Below are 13,720 nucleotides of genomic sequence, written 5' to 3'. Positions count from 1 at the left end.
ATTAAAAAGACTCCTCCCCATCTGCCAGCTCCAGTTCTGAGGTCTCCCACCCCTGAGCAGGTAGAGCTGTTGTTAGTAATGTTTTTTGTGTCCTTTTGGAGTTTCTATATAAGGCATATGCAAGAAAGGATCAATATACATTCTTAACTTGCCCCTTAAAAAAAGGTAGCATTCTACATAATTATGTATCCTTTTTTCATTTTGCATATTCATGTTGACATAGTTTCTCATTATTTATTAAACTTAAGCTCTAATAGCACCATGGTATTCCTCTGTTAGTAATTTACAACCTTGATGGTAACCTCAAATCAACTAGTTTGATGACTTAAATAACATTTAGTATGCCTGACTCTGTGCCAGGGACATTTACATAAGATAATTAAAAATAATCCTCATTTTGCATATTAAGAATCTAAGGTTCAGAGAGTCCATAATTTTCCAAATTAAATATAGTGTGTAATTTTTTGAAGCCAGTTATTTGAATTTACAGCCTCTCTTTTCAAGGCCGGTATTGATCTGCCTGTGCTTGGAAATCTGAACTGACCTGGCCATCCTCTCCAGCAACTCTTTTGCATGGTGATTTTCACTAGTGACCTCCTGTGTTGTTGGACTGACTGGTTAGTTGAAACAGTCAGATTTGTTCCACACAGACTGTCTCCCTCAGTGAGGGGCTAGGGAGACAGACTCAGGGAAAGCTTGGCAGGACTTGAGTCCTTAAGGCTAAAGAATAATGGATTCCCATCACTCTCTGTCCAGAGAGGGGAATGTCAGTTCTACCTCCCTCTCCAAGAGAGAGCTTGTTTATGGTGACGGTTTGAGTGATTTCTCTGTTTTTGTGGTTTCCTGTGAAAGAACACAGGGGACCAGCGCCGTGGGGAGAAGGGAAACAAGTGTGGTGGTAGAAGCACTCAGGCTGTGGCAGTTTTTTCTTGAACGACTGTCTGACCAGGGCCCAGAAGGAGCAAACACTGGGGCTGACCACTCAATAGCAGTTCTGCTTGGAAAACCAGCTTGCTCGGGGCAGCCATGCCAGACCTTGGGGATTGGAGTAACCTCCTGGGTGGGGTGGGGTGGGGTGGGGCAGTTTTTATGATGGAGATGTCAAGCTATCAACAAAGCATGTCAAATTTCCTTCTGTGCATGGCCCCCTCTTGCTCATCCTTCTTGAAGTCTCCTTTCTTCTGATGCCATAAAATGGAGGAGCAGAACTGATTCAAATGAATTCTTTTTAATGGCTGAGTAATATTCCATACTGTATATGTACCATCGCTTCCTTATCCATTCGTCTGCTGATGGGCATCTAGGTTGCTTCCACGTCCTGGCTATTATAAACAGTGCTGTGATGAACATTGGGGTGCACGTGTCTCTTTCAGATCTGGTTTCCTCGGTGTGTATGCCCAGGAATGGGGTTGCTGGGTCATATGGCAATGTATGGCAAAAACCACTACAATATTGTAAAGTAATTAGCCTCCAACTAATAAAAATAAATGAAAAAAAAAGTGGAGGAGCAGGAAGGAAGGGTCATTTAGCTTCAGGGTTTATCTCCTTAAATTTATCTTTAAAATCGGACTACCATTCACACTCCGGATCTCTCTCTGGCTCTTGCAGGTTATTCAACATGATCCTTGTTTTCTCTATTTAAATAAAAAACATGTTAGATACTACTAACATATCATACCCAGCCTATGCAGAGTTGGGGAGCGGGATGCATTTCAGAAATAGCCATTGGAGTCAGAGGAGAAAATGGTCTGAATCTTAGTAGAAAGTGGCCGAGGAATGAGGAATAGCTGAGTCAAATATATCTCAGCCCCTTGATTGGAGTTACCTGTCCTGCAGAGCCTACCTCTGGACTCATTTTCCACCATGAAGATCCACTTTGCAGGCCTCATAATAACTAGTTTCCACAGGCCCCTGAGTAGAAGACAGCTCCTGGCATATGTCTCGCCACTAACCTTTATTCTTCAGGCAGCCTGCTGTCCTGTCAAATGTATTTGAGGATAAGCACTGATGGTATTAAAGTTTTGACAGTGTCCTATACTTATGGCCATTGAACCCTCACATCTGTCTTTGGGGATTACTTTAATAGTGATCCTAAGAGTAAATCATAGAATCATCAGAGTGAAGGATGAATTCCATACATTATATACATGCCCTGACTTTTATGTAGCATCTGTGGAAGGAACCTTTCTGTAATGGCATTCATCATTCTCACTTGCTTTTTGGTCATTCTTTTCTTTTTCTCTTTTAAGACTAAATTTAGCTTTTCTAGAATCCAGATAATATAAAATATTTTTATTGTAAAAATAAGCAAAATCAAACTGCAATAGAGAGATGCCAATAATAGTTAAATGCATCCTTTTCAAAGTGCTTTCTATGGAATGTAAGTCCCAATAAGATACTGAATAAAAAAACATTTTACTGTTTTCCGAACCTAGAAATTTTTTTCTTTGTCACCTGTTAAAATCCCATTTAATATGTGAATTTTTCATGTGTAAAAATGTATCATGACTAAAAAAACCTTTAAGGAATGATTGGACTAGAAAATGAAAGGTTCTTGGGGTTACTTAACCAATAAATGAACTGCTCTACATAGAGAGGTGGTCTTTCTTTCTACTGAAAATAAAAGAGCCTTGGGTCAGATAGCCTGTGGAATTTATATGAAGATTGCTAAAAATCAGACTGCTTTTACTATATATAAAACCCTGGGTTATTAGATGGGTGGTAGGAAAGCATATACATGTGTACCATGAGAATTTGAAGAAATACATTATATAATTTATTTGGGCAGACAAGGCTACAACACAGATAACAGGTGAGGCCCAGACAGTGAGATACAGGTGTTTCACTTCCTTTTCTCTGTGAAAATCGGCAGAGGCCAGAATGGCTCTCAGCTGGGATGGAGGTGGGGTAGCATGAGAATAACTAGAAGGCTGAAAACAGACACATTTGAGCCATTTTCTCTTCCTCCGGGGTTCTCATCGGGAATCTGGAGGGCAGAGTCAGGACCCTGGGGTGCGTGTGCCATGTGCTATTTCTACTGTTTCCTTCCCACCACCTGCCAAGTGAGATCCACTGGGCCAGAGGAAAACAGAGTCTGTGTGTAGTGAATATATAGAACCTTCATGCAGGACACACATCAGGAAGGAAAACCAAAGCAAGCAGAGGAGTTTGGTCATTTTGGATGGAGAGATAGGTCGGTGGGTGGGCAGTTAGGCAGATGATTAATAGGTAAGTAGGAAACTATTTAAAATTGTGTGTGCCTTGTGGCATGTTAAAAATAGTGTTTAGGGATGAGTGAAAGAGCAGAAGGGTAATAGAATGGATTGGTGGACCAAGATGTTATACACTTTTTTTGGTTGGAAGGAACTTTTTAAACTCCCAACATCCTTGTTATATAGGTAGGAAATTGAGAATCCAGGGAGGTTTACTGTTTTATTCAATATATTTAGTTTATGTCAGATTTAGCCAGTAAACTAGCATATAATCCAAGTATGTAGTGACAAAGACCTGGAAAGTGTTGGTATCTGTGGATAGAATCTTCCAAGTCCAGATAAAATACATGTTTCAGAAGAAAAATTGATAGGCTGCAGTCACCCACTAGTTTCTTTAAGAATGAAGAAATAAAGAATTATTAATTCTTTAATTAAATAATTAAAGGTGCCTTACCATTTAAACACTGAGGATTCCTCTAGTAAGCTCTAAAAACATCTTTCTCAACTTGGACCTCTCCTTTAAGAAACTTTTCCTAGAAGAAAATTGGCATGTGCTTCATACAGTATCTTATCAATGACCTACCTTTTGAAGATTACTGTTGCATTTTAGTACTGTAATCCCTTCAAAACTTTTAGGCTTCAAAACTTTTATTTTTTGCCTGTTAAAAACATTGATGTGTTTTCATTCTTGTTTGAGAAAGGAACAATAATTAATTTCATGTTTTCTAGGTAACGAAGCAAGACAAGAACCTCATAAAGCCTCTTTATGACCGATATAGAATTATCAAGCAAATCTTGTCCACACCTTCCCTTATTCCAACAATTGTAAGTCAGGAAGCTTGCCTTCACTACTAAACTGTCCTTGTGCTAACCTGATACTTAGTTAGGGAGGCGGCACCAGGAGAGTGGTAAGCAAGCCTTCTTGGCAGGATATCCTGCCCACACGGCCAGTTGTGTCACAGCGTCTAAACGAGGTCTCCCTCAGCTCCCACACTGTACTTAACAGTGGCTGGTAATTAAAACTACTGTGAAACAGGACTATATAGTGATTCTATTTTTGAAGCCAGTTTTAGCATTTGCTTTCATTGTTTGGGTGAGGAGAACAAATGATGGATTTTAGTCTGGCATTACCTAATTTACAAAGAGCACAGCTAGACAAGACAGAACCCGTTTTAGTCTGGTGTTGTTAATTTTTCTCCTTTAATAAGAAAATTGATTTGTGTGTTCTTTGATAATAATGCAGCATTTGTTTTTGTTACCATTTGACCATCACTGTGTAAGATAGAAGCAGATTTATTTCAATAGAAAATATGAATACTGAAATTGGGTTAGACTACTTTTAATTAAGAATGATTTATGGGAATACAGAACTAGAAAAGCACCACAAATCCTACACCACCAATATTAGAACAGTCACTTGCTCAAGATGTCAATATTAAAAGAAAATAAATATTAACAGATACAAATTTAAGTATACTTCCGTACATTTATACTTCCACAACTCTATAAACACAGAGACACAGTGACTCATATTTTGAGATTTTCCTATTAAGGAAGCATAATTTAAAACAGGGAATGGTTTTCAGATTTCCTTGCAAGAAAATCATCTGGTTGTGACAAGCATCATCAGAATAGGTTACGGAGAATCTCCATTTTGTTTTTGGCCTTCATGAAGCTGTTCCCTGAATTTGTCCATTTTCTGAGTATTCTCTGTATCTGAGCCCAGACCAGGATCTAATTTGGGTGACAGCAGGACACAGAGGTCTGTGGTCTATCTCTCTACACCCATGTTAACTCTTACGAAGCTGGGGCCCATGAGTTGGGGAAGGGAAGATTGCGAGGCAGTGCAGCCCAGATTGGAACATCTCCCAGTTGTCTGTGCCTTCTTTGGCCGGCAGAGGAAGCTGAGCTTGGTAAGCACTTTAGCCCAGCATGGGTGCTTTATTTGCTTATTAACTTATGTTAAGTTTCTTTTGATGCAGCTGAGGAATGCTAGCATTCCTCTTGGTTCTCAGTAAGCACAGGGGTCACCTACTGTTTTCATAGTGTCTATTTATGGTTCCCTCTTCCTGTTTCTGCTTCCCTAAGAGGCACTTAGCACTTTGTGACTCTATTGAACTCTTCTTATGATAAGCAGGAGGAAGAAGACTCTGATGAAGACTGTCCACAGGGAAGTCAGCAGCCTTCTTTGCCAAATCCAGCATCTCACTCTCCTACTGGCGATCACCTCGCACACTCTAATGAGACTGAGCCTGTGAGGCTCCTGCTCCCTGACGAAAAGAAGGAAGTCAAACCGCCAGCACTCTCCATGTCCAATTTACACGAGGCCACCATGTGAGTGTGAATTGAATTCTAAGTGTGGAGTCGTCTTTGAACTCCTTCTGGTCTGGGGGACCTTATATGTACATACAATATACAACTCAGAAGAGCTATTACACTCTCTTAAAAATGCCATTCACCAGAAAACACAATCTAGTTATCCTCCTAACAGGGAAATTGAGGGGATAAAGCCGTGAAGAACCAAGGCTCCTAATAAGGTCCTAAATAAAGTGAAGAAAGTGTTAGTCATTCAGTCATATCTGACTCTTTGTGACGCCATGGACTGTAGCCCTCCAGTCTCCTCTGTCCATGAAAATCTCAAGGCAAGAATACTGGAGTGGGCTGCCATTGCCTTCTCCAGGGGATCTTCCTGACCCATGGATTGAACCCAGGTTTCCTGCATTGCAGGCAGATTCTTTATCTAGTCTGAGCCACCTGGGAAGTCCAGTATGGTCCTAAAGATATCATAAGGGCTGAGGTTCAGTTTATACCACTGCATGTCATTTCAGCAGGATCTGGTACCAGTCTAATGCCTGGTAGTGTTGGCCTTTGATGATGCTAGAACAAAAGGAATTGGGATTCTGCGTTGGGTCAAAAGTTGTCAGGACCTTTATTCTATTCTATTTAGATAAAATGGTTTTGCCAGACTGGGACTTAAGTAAATGAGCTGACCTTTTTCTTCTAATGGCTCCTCAGTCAGGAGCCATTTGGATTTTCATTAGTGTCATTATTAGTATTATTCAGTAGCTGGCCTTCCTCTGATCATTTGGCCTTCTTTCATTTGTATATTATAGGCCAGATTATGAGTTTTTTTAACATGTGTAATAGTGTGGAGAGTATATATGCCCCAAGAAAGGGATGGAATCCCCACAAATACCTGAGAAAAGACCAAGGACTAGGTTGTAAGCTGAGATTTTAGTGTGCTTGTTATCAGCTGGCACCCCAGTTTCAGCTGAGAGAAGAGTGACCTGTTTGGAAGCAGAACATCAGTCTTCCCTCTTCCTCCATTTTTCCCTCTTTCCCTCCCTGCCTTCTTCTCTCCTTCTTCCCTCCCTTTCTTCTCTTTCTTGGTTGACTGGCTGGCTGGTGGGCTGTTCTAAAGCAACTGTACTTTTTGGGGGGGAGTAGGGAGGGAGTATGTAGGGCTCTTTGGAAAGCAATGGAATCTTTTTCTTTATAGAAAATGCCCATATATAATTTCAGGGAGTTCACAGAGTTTCTGAAACCAGACACAAGCTCCCCAGGTAGACTCCTGTCTCAGGTAGTTGACTTTTCTCTCTTAGAATGAAGTAAGTAGAATCTGCAACGTAATTACAGCTTTCTTTGGGTCTTTGTTTCATTCCCAGGGATTTTGACATTCCCCCTATAGTCAAGATTCAGAGTAGAATTGTTTTTAAAATCTCTCCCTCTAGCCTGTCTCTAGTCTGTCACCAGATAACTGATGAGTATGCCTACAAAATGCTTCTCCCTCATGCACTCATGGGGCCTTTACTGTCCCCACTTCTTCTAATGGACTCAGTCTGCTTGCTACCATCCATCCTTTCCACTTTCTGATGGTGTTGTTTTCCTCCTCTGTGATGCCCCCTGCCACGTGCTCCCCCTGGTCAGGCTCTACATGTATCATCCTTATTCAAAAGTCAGTCTTTTAAGTAGAACACTTCTGTATAGCCTTTTCTTAAATATCTAATTCTGCTCATCTCTCTCAGTTATGCCAGAGCTCCATAATGGCAAATATGTATTCTACCCGATACAGGCCTGTACTTCTTGACCATCTCCGAGAAACTAGGGCTGATAAGAAGAGACTCCGGAAAGCCTTGAGAGAATTTGAGGAACAGTTTTTTAAACAAACAGGAAGGTAAGTGTGGGCAGAGATATTTTTTAAGCTAATAAGTCCTAGAGAACTAACAGTAGTAAGCTCAGATTTTTTTTTTTTTAAGTAACAGTGACTTTATACAAGACATAATTTCCAGTGACTTACAGCTAGCGTTTGTCTAATGCAGCATTTGGGTAGTATCATTATTGGGTATGTTTTATAGGAGACTGTAGCTATCAAGTATGAGACATGAATCTTTAAAAAATAAAAGATGAATTCCCCAAATTCCCTAACTTTGCATAATAAATCCCATTATAACTACTGAATTTATCTAAACCTTAAATAAATCTATTTGATTTTTCAGCCCATGTTAGTTCTTTGTTGTAAGTTGACTGTTATAAGTCCAAGTGACCTACCTTTCTGCTGATGTTAACTATCTAATGAGAAATGTTATGCGGTTGTTAAATTCAGAATATAAAACAATTTATTTTCTTTTTTCCTTTATAGAATTTCTATACAATTTTTACATTTTTTAACCTATCCAAACCCAGGCAATTTAAAGAGTTTTAGCACTTTCTGGTGTGTTATTAGTCCTGCCAAATGGGTCTGCAGTGGTACTTGGCATGCTTCTGACATCCAGGGAAGTTAGTTATGTTCTATGTATAGTATTTTAAATGCACTAGTGAGTGCGAAACCCACTTCAGATATGCTTACTACTTGGTTGAGGTTATCTGCCCTCTTGTGGTAATACACTTAAACTAAATGCAGAAGTGGTGCCATATTACAAGTAAAATCAAATAGTTGAAGGGCTATGAAATACAGATCTTGCTTTTCTAAAACATTTCATTGGGAAGGGTTACCTGTCCATAGGTAAAATAACCATGCAAATAGATTATTAAAAATTTTAATGTTCTATAAATGTTCTTGGTAATAGTCATCATGCAAGAAGCATAATTACCTAGATATGACCTTAACAGTTATGAGCCAGGACCTGTGCTAAATGCTTAGTATGTTTTATATAATGAGAAAAGTGGTTAAGGAAATACTTAGTAAAAATTCTGATCCTGGGTCAATGCATTCTTGTTTTTTGTGGTTTTTTTTGCATTCTTGTTTATTAGCTAAAGTGGAGTGTGCCAGACCAGAGATAATTGCATGATGAACTATTAGTGTTTCCCTATAAATTAGACTATTTCTTTATTTAGGTATGTTTACACAAGTTAAGGTGGTATTTAGATACCCAGTTATGATAAGTTTGGCTCAGAATACAGAATGGAGGCAAAGGAATTATATTAACTTAAGAGGAACTCTGGCTAACTCTGTTCTGAGTTCTGAACTAGAGATTTCAGGGAAGACTCTTTATAGATTCACAAAGAATATAGTTATCTACTGGTGTTTAACACTATATATACTGCCCTGAAATTTCTAGTTCAGGGCTCAGAACAGTACACAAATCTATGTGCATTGTTAGCTGTGCTTTTATTGTAAGAAATGTAACTTTATCAGGACTGGGAAAGTGGAAGGGGTGTAGGTTGTCAGCTTTTTACCCATTTTCAGCCATACTTATATTAGAGAGGATCTATGTTTATATTCAGTAGCAATGGTGGTGACTTTATCTGGGTTTTCCAGTCCTTGTATTTCAAAGTCATGGGTGGAAATATTTTAAAAGCAATTGGCCATCTTTATTAACTAAGGAGATCCTGAACTAACTCTTGTCCTTTAGAAAACATATCCTGGCAATGTATTTTTCTGGGAAGGCAGATGATTTTAACTCCAGATGTTACCCAATTATTCTTCAAAGTAAATGTCAAGAACATCTGGCAGTTAGGAGGCATATGTATAAAAATGTGCATGATCCTTAGCCTACTCTTAGTAGAATTAGTGTGCAAAGAACCACTACAATTTAGACTCAGATTCCTGAAAGGAACTTCTCTGTGACTCTTCTATACATTAACAGAGATAAGTACTATAATTACAAGAAAGTTTAGAAATAATTCATGTTTGTAAGGTAGCTTCTGAGCTTTTTCCTCCTATTACCATAGATTTATGTTATTTCTGTAAACGTAATTTTTGTAATATTTTTAGGTTGATATTTTAAACAACTATCACTGTAAGGGCTGAATATTCTGCACAGGCTTGGATGATGGGAGAAAAGACTAGGTAAAAAATACCTTGAGGGTTCTGGTTTTTATTTCCCGCAGACCTTTCCACTTCCCCAGTGCTATATGTCTATGCACTGGACAATGTGTTTGCAGAACACTTATAATATTTAACTTCTCAGAGCACTATTACATTGAAACCTAGTAACACATGGAAGAGGGAATGAATGAAGAGGAAAAAAGACTTGATGCAAAAATCAAGTGGAAGTTGCTGCCCTGTACTTTTCTCACAGAGTTAAAAAAGGATTTTTAATGACTTGGTTCCTTAATGAACTAATGCATTATATATATATATATATATATATTTTTTTTTTTTTGCAGAAGTCCACAAAAGGAGGATCGGATACCAATGGCAGATGAGTACCATGAATACAAGCATATAAAAGCCAAACTGAGACTACTAGAGGTCCTCATCAGCAAGCAAGATGTGGCCAAAACTATTTGAGGTTCAGGAAATGTTTGTGATCACTTTCACCTGCAATAAGGCAAGTTTATTTTCCTCTGCCGTTCTTGCTAAGTAGTATGACAACTGAAAACTGAAGCACTTTAGTGGTAGTATTAGCTGCTGTTAAGAATGGGTGGCAAGTGTAATTATAAATGCGTAGAAGGGATTAAAATTGGAGAAAATACAGTAAGTAACATATAATTGGAAAATAAAATTCAGCCTTCTCCATGCCAAGGAGAAAATGCAGAGTCAGTATAATTACTTCAGAAAACATCTGAAGTAATGTTCAGATGGACAAAGCGTCCACCTGTTAAATGGACCACTGGTTAGAGAAAGTCTACTTAATATCCAAAGACTGCTTATACTGACATATGAAAAAGAGCATGATTTTTAAAAATCAATAAGAACAAAAGAAACTCATTTTACATAAAAAGGGATACAGTTAGTAAGAATGTAATTTATTTGAAACTTCTAATAGATTTTTAAGTGATAAAAAATCTACTTCCTTGTCCCTTAAGACTGCTAGGCTTTCAGCACCCTAAAATATACTAGAATGTGTCACTGCTAATTTTTTATTTCTATATAAAAATAGCACATTATCTGTTCCTTAAAATTTTACATTTCTGATTACCAAAGTTCATTCTGATAGCATGTACTTTGTGAATTATCTTTGTTTATAACTGACAGATGTTTATATTAAAATAAAATACTGTATTAAAATTTGAAAATAGGTATTTTGGATAGATGTGTCTGTAGCATATAATCTAATGTGATCACAGTTATAATAGCTAATCTTTTTGTTTACTGTAAGATTATATAAACTATTTTTCCATTGGGAATATATGTTTTTCTTAATGTTCCAAGGTCTATATTTTGTAAAGTCAAAAATTTTCCCCATGAACTATATAGTTGTTCCTCATTCTGCATAAAATGAAAGGTTTAGAAAATGTTTGCTATAACACCTTGGAAAAGAAGCCGGAATATTTTATTTGCGTCATTAACTTCAGTGTATATTGTTTTGTTGTTTTGTATTAAACCACGTTTATTATTTTGCTTTTGTAAAAATAAGTAAAAGGTCCACATTTTCTTTCTCATACCAGCCATGTTTGTAGTTCTCTTTTCTGTAATGTTTAAGCACAATGGTGAACAAATTCACATTTTCATGTAATTTGGATGGGATTAATATTGACTATTTCTGAAGCACATGGTTTCAGAGGCTTATTGTTTTCTTTATATTTACCTATGTTTACCTGATATTTTATAACCTTTATGAATCAGAATAATGTCCTTCACAAATTTAATTAAAGTTATGTACTTGTAACAGGACAGATACACAACTATTTGAGGTTTACAAACTACGTCTTTGATAAGGGAAATGGTTTCGTGACATGTATACAATTGCTATTAAGATGTAACTCTATATATTCTATGAGATTGTAAATATTTTATACAACAATACAAATAAAATATTTTTCTATTATATTTATTATGTTGAAACACAGTAGTTGTTTCCTGTTAGCTAATATAAATAACATAAATAACACTGTCAAACAACAAGTTGGAAGTGCTGACAATCTAGGCTTCGAGATTAACCCATGCTGCAATTACACTTTCATGCGGTTTGGAGTTATCCCAATATTTGTTCAGTAGAGTAAAATGAGAGCGTATTTAAACACCATTTATAAGCCATTATTTTGTATTTTACTAAAGCAGTTTATATAATAGTTTGGTTATGTTTGGCATAAAGGAAAAATAAAAACATTGCAGCATCTAGGCAAGAGAGTGTCAGAAACAACTTAGGATAGTTCATCTCTCAAAGTCATGGGAAGGGTAGGGAATAGGAAAACACTACAACAGCTTGGAAATCTGAAAAGTGGTGGTTTGCTTTTGGTGACAGTGGCATATGCATGCTTCAGTGGAAAACATCTGGGTGATGAAAATGGACAACAGAGGATCAGGGCTCCTACTGGAAGAAAGGGGGACTAAGAATAAGAAAAGTGGGCGTTAACGTCCAACACTAATATTACAGGTTTTGCAGCTGGGATCTTTCTTTGCATTTGCAGTAGACAAACTCATGAGCTGATGACCAGTGATTTCTGCCACGGTGCCTAGAGAAAGATCCACGGGGTCAGTGTAAATGACTTCTAAAATGACATCCTGGGCGTGGTGGTAAACCAGCATCCCATCTTCTTCTCTGCAGGTCAGAAATTTATTATCCTGGGAATTTAGTTGAGGAAGGCGCTGCTTACAAAATTCATCTCCTGGTGATCCCACAGGAGCAATGACCAGAATCACATAATGATAAGCAGTGTACATACAGTAGAAGTCCCCAAAGTATAAGTTAGTATTGGGGTTAAAAAGTTTTTCTGCTGCAATCTCAAACCTGTATCTTCCATAAGGTGAATCCTGGGGTGGCTTCCCAGTATTGAATTCAGTGCTGCAGCTAAAGAAGATGCCTTCTAACTTCCCACTGATAGGAGAGCCATGGCTGCCACTGTTATCCTTGACAGAGGGCTGCATAGCATTCCCATGATGTTCTCTGCAAGAGAAAATAAATGGTCACTGCTAGGTACAGTGGTGGTAGAGCTACTAATGTGTAGAGTTGAATGGTGTTAGACTACAAGTCAACTGTCTACTATTAACAGCCTGGGTGCTCATCCATCCTACCATCAGATCAAGGAGAATGCGTCTTTTGACATTACTTACAAAAGGCTAAATTTCAGCCATGACCCTAGGGTAAGAATGCTATGCTACAAACCTTGGAGGTCTTTTAACATGATAAATTTCCTGACCAGGAAAACAAAAGTGGAATGAGAAATATTATGGTTGAAATCACATCCACTATAACCCTACTGGGTTTTAGAAGTGGTCTGGGGGAGAGAAAACTGGACTGACAACGCGGGTTAAACATGCTGAATGTTTCCTCAAAATCTGCCAGAATTTAGGTCTAAAAAGAGTGTTGTCCATGAACATCAGTACAAAAGCATCTTTTATTTTTTTTGCTTCAGTTTTTTAACCCAGGCCCAGTTGACTACTCAGGTCATCTTGCTTGCATTTTGCTTAGAATAGAGCTAGTTGTCTTCCTTTACTACACTCTCAGCTCTTTTTTTTACACTTCTCACCTCCCACTGGGCTGGGCCTCTGTCATCCAGTTCTTCCTGCTCCTTGGTCCCTTCCATTCAGTTATACCAACGAGAGAGACAGTAAGAGACGTGGAAAGATAGCCCATGGTCTTAGACTAGAAGAATTAATATTATTAAAATGTCCATACTACCCAAAGCAGTCTACATTTAATTGGATCCCTATAAAATCAATGTGATCCCTATCAAATTACCCATGAAATTTTTCACAGAACTAGAACAAGTAATCCTAAAATTTATATGAAGCCATAAAAGATTCAGAATTGCTGTGGCAATCCTAAGGAAAAAGAACTAACCTAGAGGCATAACCCTCCCACACTTCAGACAATTCTGCAAAGCTACAGTAAGCAAAATATTATAATAGCACAAAAAACAGACATGTTAGATCTATGGAGCAGAACAGAGTCCAGGAAAAAACCCCATACACCTATACTCAATTAATCTTTGATGGAGGAGGCAAGAGTATATAATGGAGAAAAGAGTTTCTTTGGCCAAGTGGTGTTGGGAGAGCTGGACAGCTACATGTAAAAGAATGAAGTTAGAACACTCCCTCACACCATACACAAAAATAAAGGTGAAATGGCTTAAAAACTTTAAATATAGAGAACACCATAAAACTCCTAGAACATAGGCAA

General features: G+C 37.9%; 2 protein-coding genes across 7 annotated transcripts in view; one reads left to right on the top strand and one right to left on the bottom strand.

Annotated features, from left to right (window-relative positions):
* Positions 1-11,427, top strand: part of FAM13C (family with sequence similarity 13 member C) — a 137,428-nt gene extending 126,001 nt beyond the window's left edge. For 4 of the 5 annotated variants that reach the window (XM_020907665.2, XM_020907666.2, XM_020907659.2 and 1 more), the window contains 4 exons: positions 3,942-4,037; positions 5,347-5,546; positions 7,285-7,386; positions 9,822-11,427. In XM_020907665.2, the coding sequence (XP_020763324.2) occupies positions 3,942-4,037; positions 5,347-5,546; positions 7,285-7,386; positions 9,822-9,945 (522 nt within the window). In that variant the 3' untranslated portion in view covers positions 9,946-11,427. The remainder of the gene's footprint in view (positions 1-3,941; positions 4,038-5,346; positions 5,547-7,284; positions 7,387-9,821) is intronic. The other variant, XM_020907660.2, reaches the window with a different exon arrangement.
* PHYHIPL (phytanoyl-CoA 2-hydroxylase interacting protein like) overlaps positions 4,536-13,720 on the bottom strand; it is a 112,056-nt gene continuing 102,871 nt past the window's right edge. For both annotated transcript variants that reach the window (XM_070470684.1, XM_070470685.1), the window contains exon 5: positions 4,536-12,484. In XM_070470684.1, the coding sequence (XP_070326785.1) occupies positions 11,950-12,484 (535 nt within the window). In that variant the 3' untranslated portion in view covers positions 4,536-11,949. The remainder of the gene's footprint in view (positions 12,485-13,720) is intronic.

The sequence above is a fragment of the Odocoileus virginianus genome, chromosome 7 (genome assembly GCF_023699985.2).
Source record: "Odocoileus virginianus isolate 20LAN1187 ecotype Illinois chromosome 7, Ovbor_1.2, whole genome shotgun sequence".
Taxonomy (NCBI): Eukaryota; Metazoa; Chordata; class Mammalia; order Artiodactyla; family Cervidae; genus Odocoileus; species Odocoileus virginianus.
Note: the sequence above shows the minus strand (reverse complement) of the source record. Positions and strands in the feature narration are given on the sequence as shown.